General features: G+C 42.0%; 1 protein-coding gene across 5 annotated transcripts in view; it reads right to left on the reverse strand.

The window, feature by feature from the left end:
* zfpm1 (zinc finger protein, FOG family member 1) overlaps positions 1 to 23381 on the reverse strand; it is a 254409-nt gene that overhangs the window by 150126 nt on the left and 80902 nt on the right. For all 5 annotated transcript variants that reach the window (XM_038806513.1, XM_038806510.1, XM_038806509.1 and 2 more), the window contains exon 3: positions 2354 to 2449. In XM_038806513.1, coding sequence (XP_038662441.1) covers positions 2354 to 2449 — 96 coding nt within the window. The remainder of the gene's footprint in view (positions 1 to 2353; positions 2450 to 23381) is intronic.

Consider the following 23381-nt stretch of genomic DNA (forward strand, 5'->3'; position numbering starts at 1 on the left):
AAGTCACAGTGTTGGTGGTTGAAGAAAAGCACTGGGAAGGCTGATATGATAAAAACAGGATAAAGCAGTGGGGTTTGGTGAAGTGGTAAAGGAAAGCCCAAGTGAAGCGAAGGAGGTGCAAAAGATTATACAGCCTGATCAAGAGTTGATTGATAAGAAGGTGCCAGATCTCTTTAAAGAATTTATTTGTGTGGGTAAAGTTTACCCATGTGTATCAGGAGGAGCAGGTGAAGAAGTCACAATTTTAAGAGATACGGACGGGAGCTAGTCAATTTTTAATGGTAAGAGATGAGGAGTTATATAGTTTGGGAAGAATGTTGCCAGAATACGGTGGTAATACGTGGAATTCAGTGTTCAATTATGTAAGGTGAGGTTGGAAAGTCCAGTGAAGAGTGGTGAAGTGGTCGTAGGAGGAACAGAGGAACTACCTTGTCCAGGAATAGTTTATCTTGGGTAATGATATAGCTGGATCGCAGGTGGGAGTGATGCCTACTGTGGTTGATAAGCCAGTGCAAAATCAGACAACTGAAGCGTTGAAGGACGAATATCCTGGAATTTTTCCGGATTGTGTAGTAACAAGGTCGCAAAGTCACAGGTTAAGACAAGAGGAGAAATCAAAGAGTGAAGATGAAGTTGAAGTGCAATTATCAGAAACGATTTTTGATCAGATGGTTGAAAAAGAACAAGAACAGGCGGAGGATGAGGCGGATATTTTTAGTTTTGTTTTACAACAGAAAGATGTAGAAATAAAATGGATGTATCAGAAAGCATACACGGAAGAGGAATCTGAGTGTATACAGAGTGTTATTACCGTAAAAGAAATGTCTTGATGAGAAAATGGAGACTTTTACATATGCAGGCGGATGAAAAGTGGGCAGAGGTTCATCAAGTAGTATTGCCGGTTGGGTATAGAAAGAAGGTGTTGCAAGTTGCACATAAGGTACCAGTGGGAAGTCATTTGGGAATAAGGAAAACTCAAGCTAAAATACAAAAACATTTTTATTGGCCTGGACTACATAAAGATGTAGTTAAATTTTGTCAATCATGTCACACATGTCAAGTGATAGGGAAACCTCAAGCAGTGATAAAACCAGAGCTCTTAATACCCATTTCAGCATTTGAGGCACCTTTTACAAGGGTCCTAATTGATTGCGTAGGACCGCTTACTAAAACAAAAAATGGGAATCAATATCTTTTGACGATAATGGATGTGTCTACTAGGTTTCCAGAGGTCATTCCAGTACGTAATATTACAGCTAAAAAGATTGTGGAGGTGTTACTTAAATTCTTTACTAGATATGGACTACCCACAGAAATACAATCAGTTAAGGATCAAATTTTACCTCAAGGTTATTCAAAGAAGCTGTGGCTAGCTTAGCAATAAAACAATTTAAATCAACTGCGTACCATCCAGAATCGCAGGGAGCGTTAGAAAGGTGGCATCAGACATTAAAGACAATGTTGAGGGCTTATTGTCAAGATTATCCCGAGGATTGGGATAAAGGAATTCCATTCGTTTGCAATTAGGGATGCATCAAATGAGTCAACCAAATTCAGTCCTTTTGAACTAATTTTTGGTCATGAGGTAAGAGGACCACTTAAATTGATTAAGGAAAAATTGGTGAGTGAGAAATCGGAAATTACATTATTGGATTACGTGTCAAATTTTAGGTAACAATTAAATAGAGCAGGTGAATTGGCGAAACAACATTTCAAAGTTGCACAAAATGTGATGAAACGGGTCACGGACAAGAAATCCAAAGTTCATAGTTTTGCCAGTGGAGATAAAGTTTTAGTATTGTTACCAGTGGTGGGTGAACCTTTAAAAGCTAGGTTTTGTGGACCTAATCAGATTGAAAGGAAATTAAGTGAGGTGAATTATGTGGTAAAAACACCAGATAGAAGAAAGCCTCACCGAGTGTGTCATGTGAATATGTTTAAAAGGTAGATTGAAATGGAAGGAGAGAAAAAGGAGGTTTTAATGATTCTAACTCAAAGTGATGAACCAAATCCAGATGACTGTGAATTCGACATACCTCAAATTGAATTGGAAAATGAGGACATTTTTAAAAATTGGGATAAATTATTGATTTACCTTCCAGAGGAAAAACAAACTGACCTGAAAGAGTTATTAATATCAAGTGGGCAAGTTTGTAGAGACAAATTGAGAAGTACTAAAATGTCTGTACATGATGTAGATGTGGGAAATGCTGTTCAAATCAACCAACATCCATATAGACTTAACCATTTAAAATTGGCACAGGTTAACAAAGAGATTGAGAGTATGCTTAAAAATTGCATAATTGAAGTGGGTACATTTCTTTTCAGACTATAACAAGACCACTGCGTTTACCTGACATCTGCCACAGTTCTGAATCCTTCCTCTTCCCAGTTGACCACATTACTTCCTGTTCTTCAGGAGTTTTTGGTACATCTTGCAATCCTTGGTCTGAATTTAAAAAGGCACTTGTTACCAAGAGCTTAAATGAATCAAAACACTTTTAGTGTCATAAGTAGGGAATAAATAATAAAGATTTGTATTAATAATTTTACAATTAGAACTATGCTTTTCACACACAAATTAAGTATTTTAACAACTCTTTTGGAACTTGGCAGAGTTTTGCGCACTTCCCATAGGCACTGTTGTAAATTTTTACTGATTCAGGTATTGAAATAACAACGCAGATAGCCGTATGACAAACAGTTTACTGGACTGTCCATTGCAGAGTGGGAAAATCAATGTTTTTGAGGGATGTCACAACAGGAAGAACTATGAATCTGAGGGAAATAACCAGCAGTTTCAATTGGCTGCAGCCCTGGCAACACAATTGTTTCTTTGAAAATGCAATGAAGTGATGGGCCTTTAATGCAGGGTAGAATTATTTAAATCAAGATCAGAGAGCATTTTCAGTCATGTTGGACTCTTCAAATGTTGTTTTAAAAAATAATTACTTCTATATATATATTACCCATGTATTAATTGCACAGAAGGCAATTCATATCCTTTACCATACCTAGGGCAAGTAAACAGTGCCCATACATCACCGACCCAATTGATTGGTATTTAAAATCCGCCTTTAGTTGATATCTTTTTGATTTCACATATTTCTATAGCAAAACCAGCTCTACCTTAAAACCACATTGCATTTAAATTCTATATACATTGGGGAGGTTACCCCCATCAACAAGTACAACTGCTCTATCAACAAGAAACTCAATTCAATATATTGCAGAGATACAGACAGGATTTAGCACTGGAGTTTAAGTGGAACTAAATACATGTTGTCCCTTGAATATATACCCACTGCTGCGTGCATGTTATTAGTGGTGCTGCAAACTTCCAACATCTGGAAGGCAATGGTAGCAGGTGCATGGGAACACCATAATTTTCAAGTCTGTAGTCATTAGCATATTTCCAGGTTTATTCAATATATGCTCAAGTTTCACAACAATCCTGATTTGGGCGTATATCACTTTTCCTTCATCTTCATTGGGTCAAAATCCTGGAACATCTTTCCTAATGGCACTGTAGAATCATTTTTATCAAGTGGACTGCAGTGGTTTCAAAAGTAGCCCTTCATCGTGTCATATGAGAGTACCTTTAAGAAATGGGTGTTTATAAATGATGTCAGAGTGTGGGTGGAGCTGGGCTGTCTGTCAGCTTTTTACTTTCGTTGTAGGCTGTTTGCTGCAGGGTGTATTTTTGTTTTGTTTTCAGTGGTGGAGCTGAAGCCAGACAAAACAGGTGTACTGCTGTTCTCTCTGCCATGAAAAGACTATCGCTTTATCATTTGGTGAATTCAGAATTAAGTGTTCTCAGTAGTGAATGTAAACCTGATGTGCTTCTGTTAAAAGGTGTTTCTTTTGTCTTCTGGATGTTGTTTGGCAAGTTATTAAGGATTACTTAGTGTTGTATTCTTTGGGGGTTGTATTTGAATTCATGGTTGCTAAGATGTTCATTGTATGTTTTAAAAAGGTTAACTTGAGTTCATAGAATAAACACTGTTTTGCTTTAAAAAATACTTTTCCATTTCTGCTGTACCACACCTGTAGAGTGGGCTAGGTGCTCCCCATACCACAATCTATTAAAAGTTGTGGGTCAGATGAACTGCATGATACACTTTGAGGTTCTCTAAACCCTGGCCCATACCATTTCTACCTGCACCTTCTCAAAAGCAACTGATGTTAAGCCTAGCCTGCAATCTCTTACATCTTTAAAAAAAAGACTAGAAGCCAAACACAGACAAAACACTGCAAATACAGCCAACAAGTGCACCATCATTTCACAATACCTTGCCTGGTATTCGTGTACAAGACAAATTCCCTTCTTCTCGCACACCAAAACGTAATTTTATCTACGTGACATTCAATCTCAAACATATGGGAAACATTCAACATTCTCAAACATTCAACAAAATGGGAAAAAGTCCCATAGTGAACGCATTTAGCCAGTTGTTTCCTAGTGCTCGCAGTGCCGAGAAACACATGGCTACACAACGCGACTCGCGTTGTATAGGGGGCCTCAGTGGGGAATGCGCAGGCGGCTGAGGCCGCATATAGTTCTTTTTTGTACACTGGGGAACTCCTCTTTAAATGGTGTCCCGAGCACCCAGGCTCCCAAAGCGAGCCCCATGAATGCTGCTCTGACTGGCCCCGTTTGTGCTGAACAGTGCTTCCCAAGGTCTCTGAGGCGAAGGGGATGAATCCCAAAGCCTCAGGTACCTCGGGGATCTGCACATTAGAGTGAGACTAACTGTCTTGCCCTAATATGCAGATTTGCCAAAAAGTGATCCCTCCCACAATGGGTGGGATTTGCATTGCGACATTGCGCGAGATCGTGTTGGATCTGACGTGGCATTGCGAGCTGGGTAGATCCGAGAGCAGGGTCTCCCAGCTTTTATCGGTCATGCTGTACCGTGACACACCGTTTTTCGTGCACAGCATGGCCATTGGATTGCACCCAGAGTAATACAGTACAGAAGAGGCCCTTCTGCCCATTCAGTCAGCACTGACAAAGCTATACTAGATTTACATTAATCCCACTTTCTAGCACTTGGCCCATAGCCTTGAATGTTATAACATTTCAAGTGCTCATCCATAGAACAGTACAGCACAGAACAGGCCCTTCGGCCCTCGATGTTGTGCCGAACAATGATCATCCTACTTAAACCCACGTAACCCGTAGACCCATAACCCAACAATCCCCCCATTAACCTTACACTACGGGCAATTTAGCATGGCCAATCCACCTAACCCGCACATCTTTGGACTGTGGGAGGAAACCGGAGCACCCGGAGGAAACCCACGCACACACGGGGAGGACGTGCAGACTCCACACAGACAGTGACCCAGCCGGGAATCGAACCTGGGACCCTGGAGCTGTGAAGCATTGATGCTAACCACCATGCTACCGTGAGGCCCCGAGTATCCATGTACCTTTTATATAAGATAGTGGTCATAGGATGATCAAATCACCAAAGTAAATGAGCACATGCCCAAGCTCTTCAAGATTTTAAACAATGCATGTAGAGCATATATAGGTCCAAGACTCTCAATTATATGCAAAGTTCTAAAGTCATTCCAATTATACATGTGTAATTTAGTTGGTCAAAACAAAAACCATATACTTCCATCAAGCTATTTGGATTTATTTGGAATCAAATCAGTATACCCAAAGATATTAAATTAGAAACTAAAAATAAATCTTCTGCAATGTCCAAAGAAAATTTCATCAATCCTCTTACTTGTTACATTTTATTGAAGATTTTAATAAAATCTCCCTTTCAATTTTCTATCTTGGTTACTATGAGGCAAGAAGGTTTACCCCATCCCTTTTGTGACTGTTAGTTTAACTGAAACTTTTCAGTTAGCTTACAGTAATTTGATAAATAAGAGGCTTAAAGCTTAGTTTCTGCTAGAATAAATATTCTAAAACTGAAGTTGTGATAAATGCATAGATTTGGGGGAAGAAATCTTCAGTAAATGTCCCACGACTACCTTTGTGAAAGATATGTTTTGCTCAGAGTGTGAAATTCAGCATTAATACCATATCACACCCATCTCAGTTTTAGACAGTTTTTGCACCATAATTTCAGAACAATTCAGGATTCTGGTTTTGCAATCTTCCACGCAAATGGAAAATAAGCGTTAAGCAAGTGCATAATCTTTTATATTTACACTATCAATATAATGCACTTTTGAAGAAATATACATACTTTTCCTCAACTAAGCCCCACGAATACAGCATCACACTGTTGGACAAAATAAACTTGAACACCCTTAGGTTCATCATTCTGATCAATTTTTCCCTTTACCACAATGCCATGAAAACACGAGGAGCATAAATGCCATTTGGCTAATGAAGCCAAATGCATCAGTGTTGCATTGTCTGTCAGTGAATAAGTTATTGAACTTATGGGGCTGGTTTAGCTCACTGGGCTAAATCGCTGGCTTTTAACGCAGACCAAGCAGGCCAGCAGCACGGTTCGATTCCCGTACCAGCCTCCCCGGACAGGTGCCGGAATGTGGCGACTAGGGGCTTTTCACAGTAACTTCATTGAAGCCTACTTGTGACAATACGCGATTTTCATTTCATTCATTCATTTCAGTTAGGAAAGGATGTCCCGAGGCGTAGTATACTGGTGAGACCATATAGGTGCTGCGACAACAGATGAACGCACATCGCGCGACAATCACCAGGCAGGAATGTTCCCTTCCAGTCGGGGAACAATTTAGCAGTCAAGGGCTTGCAACCTCTGATCTTCGGGTAAGCGTTCTCCAAGGCAGCCTTCAGGACGCATGACAACGCAGAGTCGCCGAGCAGAAACTGATAGCCAAGTTCTGCACGCATGAGTACAGCCTCAACCGGGGCCTTGGATTCATGTCTCACTACATTAACCCCCCACCATCTGACCTGGGCTTGTGAAATCCTATCAACTGTCCTGGCTTGAGACAATTCACACCTCTTTAACCTGTGATTAATCCTCTCTCCAGTTGTACTGTTTGGACTTTTCAAGACTTAATTACCTGCAAAGACTCACATTCAAAGTATCAATCTTGCATCATTGGCTTTGTCTATATATGTTTTTGTGTAACCCACCTCTTCATTCATCCGAGGAAGTAACTACACTCCGAAAGCTAGTGATTTCAAACAAACCTGTTGGCCTTTAACCTGATGTTGTACGACCTCTTACTGTGTCCACCCCAATCCAACACCAGCATCTCCACATAGTGAATAATTCAGAAGTACGGGAAGCAGAGGTTTAAAGGGTTAAACTATGAGATCAGGTTGCACTAAGCTTTCCCATTTGTTCCACAACATAAAATAAAAGTGGTGGTTTAATAGAGATGTTTAAACTGATAAAATAATTCATTTGGGTAGATAAAGCAAGATAATTTACTTTGGGATTGTATCAGTGTTAAGGTTGAGGGCATTGCGAACAGAGAGACAGAATCTTAAAATATGCCAGTCCATTCAGGAGGGAAATGAGAAGCATTTGTTAACAAAGGGTAGTAGAAATCTGGATCCCCAAAAGGATCTGAATGCTGGATCAACTGAAGAGTTTTATTAAGTTAGGTATCAAGGGATCTAGAGCAAATACAGGAATGGGTTTGAGGTGCAGATCAACTATGGCGAAGTTGAATGATGGACAGATTCAAGTGGGTGAATGGCCTACTCCTGTTAGGCTACTACGAAACCTGCAAACGACAGATCTTTGGTTGTCTGTGGTACGTATGGTGTTGTGCAAGTTGACTCAGCTCTGTATTTGTTACCACAAAAGAGAGCCAAATGAATTAACACATAATTGAAATAGCAAATATCCTGGATTAATAATCCTCTCTGGGTTAATTTCAACACTCCCATAATTTCATAGACAGCAATTCTACCCAGATAGATCTCCCAAAGCTCACTGTTGAAAAGATAAATTACATTTGCTGGCATTCTTTTTAACCATTATTTCAACCTAGTGGTCAAAAACTCATTCCAACTACAGTGTGTCACAGGGAGGGAACCAATGCTACGGTTATCAAAAAGGTAATCTAAATAACGTATTGGAATTATTTGGTTAATATAGTGAGTAATGGCGTGCCTTAACAACTGTCTCAACATGCTTTCATAGCAACTTGATAAATTCTACATTTATGGCAGCAAGATTTCTTTGATAAGTTTACCTTGTTAGCCTGTATATGACAGTGCTATAGATTATCGCCCAAAGTGCATGTTTGTCTTTATATTGAAGCCATGATAACTAACATTTTCAAATTGATGTGTCATAAACAGCTATTCTGCCACGTCATTAACTTTTAGATTATCAATACCAAAAGGATAACAAAATTATCACATAAATCAAAGATTCCAAATTTTTCTAATGAATTCTAAAAGTAACAGAAAACGTGAGATGCCAATTTTAAATTCTCATCTTCTCATGAACAAAGAAAGTTGATTGGAAATACAGCCTTCCTCCATGACCTTAATATTGTTATCAACTTATCATTTTGACAAACAAACCAGTACCAGGTGTAACGTACACACTGCTTCCAAACTCCCCAACTCTAATCCCTGTCCTAGCTTAGATCTGATAAGTGTGCACTTCCCTTTTATACACGAGGGCAAAGTCTGGTAAAAACAAGCAGCCTTTTCTAGGGGCGTTTCCAAATAATTTTACAAAACGTGTTTTTTTTTTTTTAGAACATTCTTGTAATCTCCATTTATTCCTCTGCAACATCCAGAAGACATTTTCAGTCTCCTCAATTCAGAAATACGGATTTAAAAAGCTAAACTTAAGAATCCTATTAAGGCTATCTCTACGCAGAAGCACATGATGTTGTATTGGGCGTGAAAACAGCCAGATATTTTAGCTCAAGTTTAGAGCCTTGCAATGTCTCAGTGTGGAGATGCAATTCATTGTGGAGGAAAGCCAATTACCAAATGCCTCCATTTGTTTTTTGGCTCATTCTTACACATTATTCATTTTAATTTAATCTGACATTATCAACATGTAGCTTCCATCCTAACTATTTTCATACCCTTTTTTCTTACTGTTGTTTCAAAACTACAACCTCAAACATTCTGAGAGCCCTTGGATGTTCCCAAGGGCAGTCATGAAATTATGTCATCCATTTCACCCAAGCCTCTTGGCATTTTATTTCACCTAAATCAAGATTGTTGCGTGACACAATTCTCTCACGCTACCTTGGATTGCTTGGGGCTGCCAGTGCAAGACTTGCATGCATAGATGTGCAGCAGTGTGTACCATTTTCAAGATACACTGTAGAAAATCACCAAGGTTCCTCAGACCAAAAAGAAAATGCTGGAAAATCTCAGCAGGTCTGGCAGCATCTGTAGGGAGAGAAAAGAGCTAACGTTTCGAGTCCAATGACTCTTTGACAAAGACTTTGTGGTCCATATGGAAACCAATAAGATTAGCCAATGCATAATTACATTTCAGGAAGTGGGAAATATGTTGAAGAAAAGGGACTTCAAAACTGTAAATCTCAGAACGCATCCGCACCTCATGGTTTTGAGCCCCTATATCAAATCTACTCTTAACCGTCTCTTTTGGGGAAACAACCTTGGTTTCTCCAAATTGTCTACATAACTCCCTCATTCCTGAAGTCATTCTTGTAAATCTTTTCTGCACTCTCTCTAATGCCATCATTATTAGCCTAATAGACCGATTAGGCTATTCGATGCATGGTGTAGGACAGAGGATTCCAAATAATTGGCTCACTCCAACCACTTCTGAGAGTAGGAAAGCTTCTACAATTAGAAGCTGCACATTAATCTTACCCAACAGAATAAATTGTTGGGAAGGACTTTAAACTGGGGAAGCAGGAAGAGCGGAAGTGTGAATCAAGATGAGGAAAGCATATGAATGCAGCAAGAAACAATCTCAAATGTATTTACATGAATGCCAGGAAATGTTTTAAAAATTAGATTAATAGTAAGTATGGCAAGTCGAGTGCTTACAGAAATTGCACTATTTGCTAAAATCTATCTAACAGTTGAGGGTGAGTAGAGAAAAAATGTGTGCGTATAGGAAAGGAAATAAAAGGGTGTGGTGGCATCTTCATCAGGAAAGTTTATACTTTGTAAGAGGAAGGAACTGGGAGTTAGCAGAATCTTTTGGTTGGGCGTGGAAGACACGGTTACAGCACAGAAGGCGCCCATTCAGCCCATCGTATCCATGTTGTTTCCTACAAGAGCAACTCACCTAGCCCATTCCCCTCTCCCAACCAGCCGCTGAGTAAGGCGGCTTTTCATCATGTAGCCATTTTTGTTTTGCTATTCGCCTTAAATTGATGTCTTCTGATTCGCAACCCCTTTTCCAATGGGAGCAACTTCACCGCAACTACTCTGACAAGATCCCTCATGGTTTTGAGCCCCTATATCAAATCTACTCTTAACCGTCTCTTTTGGGGAAACAACCTTGGTTTCTCCAAATTGTCTACATAACTCCCTCATTCCTGAAGTCATTCTTGTAAATCTTTTCTGCACTCTCTCTAATGCCATCACATCCTTCCTAAAATGCAGTGCCAGCATTGGACTCCAGTAGAGGCTGCACCTGTATTTTGCAGAGATTCATCCAAACTTCCTTGTTTTTGTATTCTTAGGCCGAAGATCCTGTATGCCTTTTTAACTATTTTCTCAAACAGCCCTACTACCTTCAATTTGTGTATTTATACCCCCATGATCTCTCTATTCCTCTATCTACCTTACAATTATACCCTTTATTTTAAACTGACTCTCCTCATTCTTCCTACCAAAACATATCACTTCACTCTTCTCTATATTAAGTTCTACCAGCCCACACCCACATGAAATCCATCACTATCCTCACAGTCCCCAATATTTCCAGGTTTTGTGTCATCTGCAAACTTTGAAATGTTTAAATGTACAGGTGCACCCAAGTCTGGGCCACTAATATACATCAAGAAGTGGAGGTGCCGGCGTTAGACTGGGGTGGGTACAGTACAAAATCTTACAACACCAGGTTAAAGTCCAACAGGTTTATTTGAAATCACTAGCTTTCGGACTGCAGCCTCTTCATCAGGTGAGTGAACTGTTGGACTTTAACCTGGTGTTGTAAGACTTCTTGCTTTACATCAAGAAAGCAATGGTCCTCATATTGACCAGCAAGGCACCTCAATCCATACCTTTCTCCAGCCAAAAAATAACTGTTCACCAAAGTCATGTCTTTGTTCAGACTAACTGACTGGAGTTTGGGGAGGTTACACATCTGGTGGTTAAAAGTGAGACAGTGGATATTTACCTGGACTTCACTGTCCCCAAAGGTGTTTGCCATTGCCCTGCACAAGAGCTGATGGGATAGAGAGTGAAGTATTAAGCTGGACTGATAGATGATTGGTGGACATGGGGAGGTGCCAAGAGTGGAAAGAAACAATTTATTTTGCAAAAAGCTGGCATAAACACAATAAACCCCAAATGGCTCGTGTGCTATAATATTGTACGGCTGTTGGAGGAATCACAGAACAGTCAGTGCTGGAGTCACTGTTTATAAACTTGCATAAGTCATAGTAAGGACATGATACTGGGTTCAAGTTTGCTGCTGATATCCATTGGAACCAATGTCCGAATATTCAAAGAGATCTAAACTGACTTGGTCAACGTAAAGAGGTGTGGAGGAAAAAGATAAATCACTGCAAAGCATAAAATCATGTGAATCGGTAGGTGACGTTAATGTGAAATATGTATTAAATGGTAATATGCTTGCGGTAACAAAGGAAACAAATGTGACGGTGAAATGGATAATTTGTTAAAATTGACACTTCATTCTTTTTCATCGCAGTAAACACGACGGAATGCATAGCTGAGGATGTAATTATAAGTTGAAGCTGTATACGTACAACTGTCAGCAGCATTCAGACTAGTAACCAAAAGCAAAATAGTCCGCATTTTCATATTTGGTCTCTGTATTAAAGGATAAAAGTAGAATTTTTAGAGGGGTCTATACAAGGCTGATTCCTGAACTTACGAGGAAAAATGTGCATGGCACATCGTTCTTTGGAAAAGATCGAGGAAGGCAGGAGAGATGGGAAATTTGAAGACGTCTTTAAAACTTTCACGGACAATGAGAATTTGCATCCAGGGGACGTTCTTCCATTTGCCACACAATTGAGGTACATGGTTAAAAATGGTATTGGTCTTAAAAGAAAATAGGAAATTCAGTTAACTTCTTTGAAGTAGTAGGGTGATAGAATTGTAGAAAAGGTCAGCAGGTCATGGATCATTTAAAAAAAAACAATTCAATGAACTATTATCACAACTGCTTCAGGGTCATTCATTCCAAGATTGCAATAAGGGAACTGCTGGGTGGTTTGGTTTGTCTGGCTTACCATTCCAATGGTATTCCCCTGTTTGGCATATTATATTACTATATAGAACATGTTAGAAGTTTGATGTAATGATTTATCTCTTGGTCCTCCAAACTGACTATTTGGGTTGTCACCTCTTTTTCACCCATCATGCCAATAAAAAAGAAAAAAACAATCAATGCATGTTTTAGCCCGCTATCCCCCTACACACTACACACACCCCCCAAAAATCCAAGTCATGGCTTAAAATTTGTACAGGTAAAACACTATTGAACATCATACACATCGAGCATTCCTTTCAATTTGATTTCCGACTTTAAAATGCTGCACACCAAGATGACAGGTCTGAACTAGCACACACAGAAGATACACCAGAACATAAAGATAACAAAAATATGGGATCTTTTACCGCCACATTAAAAATAACGTAAGAGGAGAGAAAAATTAACATTAATATGAACAAGAACTTGGAAAGCTGGACAACAGGTTAAATGTTCCAGATGCATTTGACAAATCAACATCGGAGGGCCCCTTTCAAAAGATTTTCCACTTATTAAAGTAATGAAAAATCACTAAATAAACACCAACTGAAGTAAGAATCAAGGGTAAGGATATACTTATTTGCATGTTGGTCTGATTTTAAAATAGCTGCATCCGAACTATGTAGGTCAGTCAATGCAGGTTGAAATGTAATAACCCAACCAGAGAGGAAACAACATTGTCATAAGTAAATTGACCTTGTTCAGGAAACTGTGGAATCAAAGCTGTGTTAACCCTTGATCACATGCCCAAAATAGTGGAAAAAATAACAAATGAAAGACAATGCTAACACATCAAGACAATAAGGAAGGGATATACACTTGACTCTGGGTACGGGGGAATCATATGGAGAGTGTGCGTGCTGACTGCTTGAATTCCATGGACCATTTTAAATTAGTAAATTGAGATTCCTTGTTCTCATAATCCCATATCCACCGGTCCACATTTTTACATCTGTGCTCTTGTAGCCTTGATTTTTGCCCTTTGCTGCGGTATCAATATGTAGTTCTCTTCCCACACCTCTGCACCCTCCTCCAAATGGCTTATTTTACAAAACTGACATGCGTTGGGAATCTTAAATCTGGAAATGTTCTCACCTTTCTTCCACCCAGAAGAAGGCTTCCAAGTTTATGTAAAACAACTTTATTCTCTGATGTGAAAAGATAAGCTGTGCAGGTCAACATTCTTGATTGCTGCATGAAAAGGGAGGAAACCATCTTCTTAAAATAGAGTGGGTGGAAGGGAAACTTAATCACACATTAGGCTGGAAGGGTGATTCAGTCAGCCAGAGACATACCAGGTGACTTAGAGGAGGTGCACATGATTTTCTTTTTAAACACAACAAAGTTACATTTAAATAAAGCACATTACCAGTTGTTTTTTAAGAAGTTGGACAAGTACAACCTACAACCTAATTTAATTTTTACATATTTAAAATAGAAATGTGATGTCTTAATTTAAGGCAGGAAATCAGAGGTAACAGATGGGACAATTGCTTCCTGACAGCAGAGTACGTTTAAAGTAATTAAATCAAGTTATCATTCCCAGGATAGCTGAAACGAGGTTATACTTAAAAAAAAGTGGAAATCAGAAATTCCAATTTACCATAAAAGTAGGTTCAATTTAAATAGATTGTGAAATGATTTGGAACTTGTGGGATGAAACTGGAGCACCTGGAGGAAACCCACGCAGACATGGGGAGAACGCGCAGACACCGCAGTGACCCAAGTTGGGAATCGAACCCGGGTGCCTAGCGCTGTAAATCAACAGTGCTAACCACTGTGCTACCGTGCCGCCCTATCCCAAATGACCTGAAAATTGTGGGGTTTGGATGATTTAGTTCACCAGGAAAACCTCACCTACTTCGTTTCGGTGCTTTCTTTTCAATCTTGCACCAGATCTTTCCATCCTCAGAAATTCAAGAGATTTATTAAACACATTCTCAACAAGCAGTGGCACATTCAATGCTCCACGTGGAAAATACCTCTCCTCACTCTTCCTACTAAAATGAATCATTTCACACTGCCCTGCATTAAATTTAATCTTCTACTCATCTGTCCGTTCCATCAGTTTGTCTGCGTCCTCTTGTCATTTAGAACTATCCTTCACATAGTTCACAGTCTTTCAAGGGTGTTCGGCATCTGCAAATTTTGGAAGTCTACTGTGGATACCCAAGTCTAGATCATGAATATGCATCATAAATAGCAGGGGTCCAAACACTAACCATGAAGAATCCTATTCCTATTGTATACTGTTATGACCTGCTTGATTACTACTGGCTGGGAACTAATGGCAATCCCACAATCCTTAGTGAGTATGAGCTTCCCCAATGGGGGGGTCGAGAAATCATTAACACAGTCACCTGCATAAATAGAGCTGATTAGAGTGGAACCAGCTAGAGAGAGAGCAGTGGTGGCGTACCGCTGCTGTTGTTTTATATGTTATTGTAAATAAAGTTATTTCTTTCGATCCTACAAACCCTTCACGGCCCTCACAAAATATACCTTCCTCCATCATTCACTACTACTGTTTCCCTCAATTCAGCCAATTTTGTATCCATGTTGCCATTGTCCTTTTTATTTCATGGGTGGGCTCTAACTTTGCTCACAAGTCTGTATAACACTTTATTAAATGTCTTTTGACAATCAATGTACATCAAGTTAACCACATTACCTTCATCCACCTCATCACATCAAAAAACTCAAGTAAGTTAGTAAAACATAATTGAACAAATCCATGCTGGATTTCCTTCATTAATCCATATTTGTACAAGAATGATGGGTGAATGGGAGTTAGGATACAAATAATCAAGATTTAGATGAGCTGAAGTTTATTAGAGTAGGCGGTCGACTGCCAGTCATGAGGGTGTTGGAATAGTCTGGTTTAGCAATAATAATATGCATTATCGTGTGCCAGCAGCAAATGAGCGAAGGAAACAGTTGGATTTGGGTGATGGTATGTAGGTGGTGTAAGCTGTCTTGCAAATTGTGTGGATGTAGTCGGAATCTCATCTTGGCAGGGGGGAGTAAGTGGGCTGTAAGCGGTCTGGTTCAGCATTAGACAGGTTGCCAGGGAGAGGGATCAAGTCCATGGCTAGCAAATGAAGTTTGTGGCAAAGTTGAAGAAAATGGTTTCAATCTTCCCAAAGTTTAGGTGGATGGCAGAACTGGATGGCAGATAAACAGACTGACAAATTAAAGTAGAGGGGTGAGAAAGATGGTGGTTAGAGAAAGCCTGATGTCATTAGTATAGATCAGGAATCTAAAGTCATGTTTGTGGATGCTGTCACCAGGAAAATCAATTGTACATGAGAAATAGAAGGGATGGCCAAGGATAGATCTTTAGGAGAGACCCGAGATAACACCCCAACCCCCCACCCACACCCGCCATGGCAGATTACCAAATAGCATGTGAAGGAAAAGGAGCATATTTGACAGCCCCATTTTCAAAGGTGAATTTGATCACAGGATGGTGCCCATTAAGGTGTGTAAGGAAATCATTATATGAAGCTGAAGCTGCAGATTTAAATATAAAAAATGTATAATCTATATTTCGGAAATATACAAGAGGTAGGTAGGTGGTTAAGTGTTATTCCATCAAAGACACCTTTCTCATGGAACCCAACAAAGATGGTTGAGAGGGCTGGGCCAGGAGGGGATCCTACGGAAATACCATATGTTTGGGCATGCAAGGTGTTGTTAAAACTGAACTGAACAAGTTGCTGAGTTCATAAGTTCAGTGAATACTGCAAGACGCAATGGGTCTAGGTCACTATAATATAATGCTGCAGTGTAAGTCTCCAAGAATCGATCTAATGGATTTTTCCAAGCAGTCCACTCTGTATGGCAATAATTTGAGCCACAAAATTCTCTCCAGCTCAGATTCTCTTCTGCAGCCCCTTTCCTTGTATTGGCCAATTTTGACCATTATCCAGTTGCAAGCGAAACAGATCGGCAGTCCCAAATTTGCTTTCCAATTACCCAGAAATCCAGCTCTCCAACTCAGTTTGCTGACTGCCTCCTCTCTCTTTTTCTTTTGTCCCTCTGTCACATGACCACCGTCTTTCAACTTCCTTCCTGTTGGCACAGCTTCCAGGTCGGGGGTCGCCAGATCACATGGGCTATTAGAACATACAGTGCAGAAGAAGGCCATTCAGCCCATCGAGTCTGCACCAACCTACTTAAGCCCTCACTTCCACCCTATCCCCGTAACCCAATAACCCAATAACCCCTCCTAACCTTTTTGGACACTAAGGGCAATTTAGCATGGCCAATCCACTTAACCTGCACGTCTTTGGACTGTGGGAGGAAACCGGAGCACCCAGTGGAAACCCACGCAGACACGGGGAGAACATGCAGACTCCGCACAGACAGTGCCCCAGCAGGGAATCGAACCTGGGACCCTGGCGCTGTGAAGCCAAGTGCTAGCCATTTGTGCTACCGTGCTGCCCACTGTTATTTCCTGTTATTCAAAATTATAATTGGTCCCTTTACAAGTGATACAAATTCTTGAAAGTCCGTTGAAAATCTTTTCACAACAATTACAGATTCCCCAAACATTTTAAAGTATTTATAATTTTCCTTCCTATTCCTGCTTCTGGGTCAAAGGCTTCACAATATAAGTAACTGAAGGGAACAGGAGCCATCACTATAGTGCAAGTTGCCAATTCTAACCCTTCTTGACAAACAGCACTGTGATGGCTTATTGGCCATATGTTGCTTTAATAGGGTGAAAAGTGCCATAGCTACTTTGGTGAGCGAAGAGGAAAATGGAGAGAAGCTTAGCATGTAGCCCTGCCAGCTCTGCTAAGATGGTGGAACGTTTTCAGCATTGTTCTGCATTCCAGAGAGTCAAGGACTGGGAGTCAGTTTTATAACCCTAAAAGCGAGACAAGTGATCATTCTCAGTGACTTAGTAGCATCCACAGCAAGGAATTTTTTTGCTCCACCTTCAAAACCCTTCAGGGGGGCTTAGAGTACTGGCTTGAATAATGTTATGCATTCCTCTTGCCTGGCTTCGTTCCATGCCTTCCTTTCCTCTGGGCACTAATGGCGCTCAAGTGGTCAGAAAGAAATGCTGCAAAGTTGTTACAGAGTGAAATCAAAGAGTCAAGTACAGTCCCTCTCTTATTTGTCAGTCCCCCAATCTGCTGCAGACAGCAAAGGAAACGGCTGTTCTCTGTTAGTCACCAGGCTAAAATGTATTTTTTTAAAAAGTTTGCCACAGAATCAATTTCCTTGTGGTTTGTCCCATTCAAATGCCATATCTTTGGTATAAATTGAGCTACTGCAAATTGCCAAAGACATGGTAGCAGAACTAAAGCCCCCACCCCCAGACAACATCACACCATGTAGTTCAGTTCCTTTCACCTATTTTATACTAGTTTATATTCCAATGAGTTGAAATAAGTGGATCTTGGAATCTTTGGGGAGTGTTTTCTCAAAATGCACTTGAAATTGCTTTGGCTAGAGTAGGCTTCAAGTTGTTGAAGTTCATTTGTATTTAAAATCTTCCATAAATAAGTGCAATTGCACATAACAGACACTAACTGTGTGGTAACACCCAAGAGACCCGCCCAGCGACCTGACCCGGAGCCGCCCTCCCAGCAGCCCGACCTACCTGGAGATGGAAGAAAGAAAAATCCACGTGGAGGCCCGACCGGGCCTACTTCAATACCCAAACCCAGGGGTGCCTAGGGAGGGAACAGACCACGGGACCCAGCGCAACCTGCCTCAGGAAGCCCCTGCCCATGACCCAGGACCCCCAAAATGGCAGAGACCTCGCACGAGGACCCGAACGCGCTGCAAGGTATTCCCGTTCCCGCAGAACGCCGGACCTATCCGGATCGCAAACATGCCCCCCTAGCAACCCCTCTACCTCAACCAGTGCCCTGGTCCCCGCCAGCGCCCTGGACCCCGCCAGACGTAACCACCTACCTTCTCTAAGGTCAGACTTCTCCCATAGGTTCCCAGGATCATCCAGCCGCAGCTGCCAACTGAGGAAACGAGGGAAACGCGGTAGTCTGCAGGTCAGACTGAAGCAATGTGGTTTCAAGACCCCTCTCCCCAGCATACTCCTGGCAAACGTCCAAGCGATCGAAAACAAGCTGGATGAATTTAACGCCAGACTTGCCTCTCAGAGGGAAGTAAGAGACTTCTGTGTGCTCTGTTTCACAGAGACATGGCTCACCCCCGCCTCATCGGACTTTGCCATACAACCTGAAGGCTTCTCAATTCACCAGGCGGACTGCACTGTGTCATCAGGCAAAGCAAAGTGTGGAGGGGTTTGCTTCCTCATCAACTCCTCTTGGTGCTTGGATGTGGCGATCCTGGCGATATACTGCTCCCCGGACCTGGAATGCTTGACTGTGAAGTGCCGCCTGTACAATCTTCCACATGAGTTCACTTCAGCCATTATCACAGCGGTCTACATCCCACCCCAGGCAGAAGTGAGAAAGGCGCTGGATGAACTGTACATAGTTATAAACAACAACGAAACAGAACACCCGGAGGCCTTGTTCATCATGGCCGGAGACTTCAACAAGGCCAAACTCAAGAGTGTACTGCCAAAATTCCACCAGCACATCGCCTGTCCCACCAGGGGCGACAACACTCTTGGCCACTGCTACTCAAAAATCAAGGGCGCCTACCATTCCATCCCCTGACCACACTTTGAGAAATCAGACCATAAGACGGTGCTCCTTCTCCCAACATGCAAGCAGAAACTCAAGCGGTAGAATCCAGCTAAGAAGGTTGTGCAGTGCTGGTCCGAGAAAACAGAAGAGCTCCTACTTGACTGCTTAGAGACAGTGGACTGGTCCATATTTAAGAACTCAGTGACCAACTTAAATGAGTATGCCACCACCGTCACAGACTTCATCAGCAAATGTGTGGACGACTGCGTGCCAAAGAAAGCAGTACGTACGTTCCCCAAATGGAAACCATGGCTCAATTGGGAGATTGACTCCCTACTGAAGGACAGATCGGAGGCGTTCAAGTCAGACGACCCTGACTTGTACAAGAAATCCAGGTACGACCTCCGCAAAGCCATCCGAGATGCCAAGAGAGAATATCAAACCAAGCTAGAGTAACGGACAGTCTCGGCGATTGTGGCAAGGACTAAACAACCTAACGGGCTACAAAGCGAAGCGAGCAGTATCTCTGGAAGCAGCGCACCCCTCCCTGATGAACTCAATGCATTCTATGCTCGGTTCGAGCAGGTAACCAACAATCCATTGTAGAGTGCCCCAGCAGCCCATAACTCACCCATAACCACCATCACAGCTTCCAAAGTCAGATTGGCCTTCCTGAAAGTAAACCCTCGGACGGCGACAGGCCTGGACGGGATCCCTGGTTGCGCACTAAGAGCCTGCTCGGACCAGCTGGCAGAGGTGTTCGCGGACATCTTTAACCTGTCCCTACTCCACTCCAAGGTCCCCAACCTGCTTCAAGAAGACCACCATCATATCGGTGCCAAAGAAAAACCAAGCAACGTGCCTCAATGATTACCGTCCGGTGGCCCTGACTTCAGTCATAATGAAGTGCTGCGAGAGGTTGATCATGAAGCGCGTCACCTCCATACTCCCAGAATGCCTTGATCCACTGCAATTCGTATACTGTCACAACCGGTCCACAGCAGACGCCATTTCCCTGGCCCTACACTTATTCTTAGAGCATCTTGACAACAAGGACTCCTACATCCTATTTATTGACTACAGCTCCGCCTTCAACACCATAATCCTAGCCAAGCTCATATCAAAGCTCCAAAACCTAGGACTTGGCTCCCCACTCTGCAACTGGATCCTCGATTTTCTGACCAACAGATCACAATCAGTAAGAATAAACAACACCACCTCCTCCACAATAGCCCTCAACACCGGGGCCCCGCAAGGCTGCGTACTTCGCCCCCTACTTTACTCCCTGTACACACACGACTGCCTGGCAAAATTTGGTTCCAACTCCATCTACAAGTTTGCTGACGATACGAGCATAGTGGGCTGGATCTCGAATAACGATGAGTCAGAATACAAGAGGGAGATAGAGAACCTAGAGGAGTGGTGCAGCGACAACAATCTCTCCCTCAATGCCAGCAAAACTAAAGAGCTGGTCACTGACTTCAGGAAGAAAAGTACTGTACACACCCCTGTCAGCATCAATGGTCAGATGGTTAGTAGTTTCAAATTCCTAGGGGTGCACATCTCCAAAACTCTGTCCTGGTCCACCCACGTCGACGCTACCACCAAGAAAGCACAACAGCGCCGATACTTCCTCAGGAAACTAAGGAAATTCGGCATGTCCACATTAACCCGTACCAACTTTTAAAGATGCACCATAGAAAGCATCCTATCTGGCAACTGCTCGGCCCAGGACCGCAAGAAACTTCAGAGAGTCGTGAACACCGCCCCGTCCATCACACAAACCTGCCTCCCATCCATTGACTCCATCTACACCTTCCGCTGCCTGGGGAAAGCGGGCGGCATAATCAAAGACCCCTCCCACCCGGCTTACTCACTCTTCCAACTTCTTCCATCGGGCAGGAGATATGAAGTCTGAGAACACGCACGAACGGGCTCAAAAACAGCTTCTTCCTCGTTGTTTCCAGACTCCTAAATGACCCTCTAGTGCAGTGCATCTCAAACTATCTGATGTGGTGTACCGGCAGCTTTTTTTTTCAATGTGCCAGGGACCGGTAAGCGAAACAAGCCAATCCAGGATTACTGTCTCTTTCTTTTCTGGAAACACTCCAAATGGCTCGAGTACCGGCACCGGTACGCGTACCACACTTTGAGAAGCACTGCTCTAGTGGACTGACCTCATTAACACTACACCCTGTATGCTTCATCCGATGCCGGTAATTATGTAGTTACATTATATACCTTGTGTTACCATATTATGTATTTTCTTTTATTCCCTTTTCTTCCCATGTACTGAATGATCTGTTGAGCTACTCGCAGAAAAATACTTTTCACTGTACCTCGGTACACGTGACACTAAACAAATCCAATCCAACCTGGTGCAGTTATATTAACATGTTTGAACATTAGCCTCACATTAATAAGGGTGTTTGGTCCTCCACCCGACAGTGAGCTTTCTAAAATAAATTTATAAATTTAGAGGGTTACGGGGATAGAGGCGTTGGCTTAAGTCGGGTGTTCTTTCCAAGAGCCACTGTAGAATCGAAAGGGCCGAATGGCCTCTTTCCGCACTGTAAAGTCTATGGTACCCAATTATTTTTCTCCAATTAAGGGGCAATTTAGCGTGGCCAATCCACCTACCTTGCACATCTTTGGGTTGTGGGGGTGAAACCCACGCAGACACTGGAAAAATGTGCAAACTCCACACGGACAGTGACCCAGGATCAAACCCGGTCCTCAGCGCCTTAGGCAGCAGTGCTAAGCACTGTGCCGCCTACCCAACAGTAAGCTTAATGACTCAAAAAGACTATAGTGAAAATTTTAATATTTGGTGTACACTACTATCCCGTTTCTTGATAAATTAAAAAAACATTTTGATACAAAGGAATCTTTTAAAACATTCCTACTTGTACGGCCAAGGAAATGAGTGCAATTTTAAAACAAACTTTCCTGACCCAAAGCAACAGGGGTCTTGCAATTTTGACCTGCAGACATGGGTAGCTTTGTGGGCAGAGCAGCATTCGAGTTCATTGAATCTTAAACTACTGTAAAGCATTTCAGAAAACACAAGCATTGAAGTGACGTCAGGCAAAGGTCACCTACCTTCAAAACTTATTACTTTTCAGTCAACAATTTAATTTTCTACAATAAAGAGCAAATGTCGCCAATCCGACTATCCTGAAGAAACCTGCCCTGCAATCTTTCACAATCTACGTTAAAATATGCCATACGTGCCAATTTACAGGATCAGTAAATTTCAATCCTGATCACACAAGTCACAAGTCCATATCATTTATGTATACAGTAAATAGGTGCAGCAATTAATTTTATATTGCAAAATCTCATTGTTCACCATTCGGCTCAGGAGCCAAACTTAGGGAAACACAGAAGGGTTCAACAAAATTGGAGGCCATTTGAATGTTGAACTTGTCCTGTTCAGGATGTGTCGATATTGTTATGAATACAAGGTTTTGAGAAGATGGCTACACTTTAAACGTTCTCTTTTAAATCAAGCTAAATGCAGTATGTGACCTCCTACATGTTTTGCCTAAGTAAATGTGACCTGGTTGCCAATGAGGACAGGGGCGGGACAGGGTGGGGGGGGGGGGGGGGGGGGGGGGGGCTGCTGCTGGTTGAATCCTGCTGAAATTCAAGAATCAGCTTTCACACCTGAACACAAAGGCAGAAGCTTCTGGCTAGGCTTTGTGCGGATTTACTGAAGCAGTGGCGCTTGGTTGGGGGGTGTTGGGAGCGAGGGCCCGAAACAGCTGCTACTGCAGACAGCAATGGAAATGGCTGCTCTCTGCGATTTCAGCACACTGGAACATTTGTCCTGATGTGTTCAAAAAAAAAAGGAGCTGCCAGATTGGGTCACTCTGTTCAAAGTCAGTTCGGGGATGTTCAGAAGACGAAGGGAAATCACTCGACGACCACTGGATGTCACGACTCCGCAAAACAGGGAGACGCAAGCCTGTTGGAAACATCTTTGGACCTGTTGCTGTAAAGACTCCAATTCTGCAGAGAATGCAGTACAATATATAAATGTGGCATGGAGTTTTCAGTTGGGTTAGGAAGAAAGTGGGGGCGGGGGGGGGGGGGGGGGGGGGGGCGGCGATATCTGTTCTGTAGTTTAGAACACTAGTTGTCTCCTGAGTAATGTTCAGTCAATGCAGAACTTAGATTTTTTTTCCAGTGATAATCTGAAAAAGTGAAATCTTGGCTGGCGAACCTATTAATTGGTCACTAGGAATTCAAATATCTTTTTAAAAGCCATCAGTCTCTCCAGGAATCAGAACAAATACACATCCATGAATCCAGAGGCTGAAACAAGTATACTGGAATTTACCAGAGTTTAAACAAATAAGATTTCACC

Source organism: Scyliorhinus canicula, chromosome 9 (assembly GCF_902713615.1).
Source record: "Scyliorhinus canicula chromosome 9, sScyCan1.1, whole genome shotgun sequence".
NCBI lineage: Eukaryota > Metazoa > Chordata > Chondrichthyes > Carcharhiniformes > Scyliorhinidae > Scyliorhinus > Scyliorhinus canicula.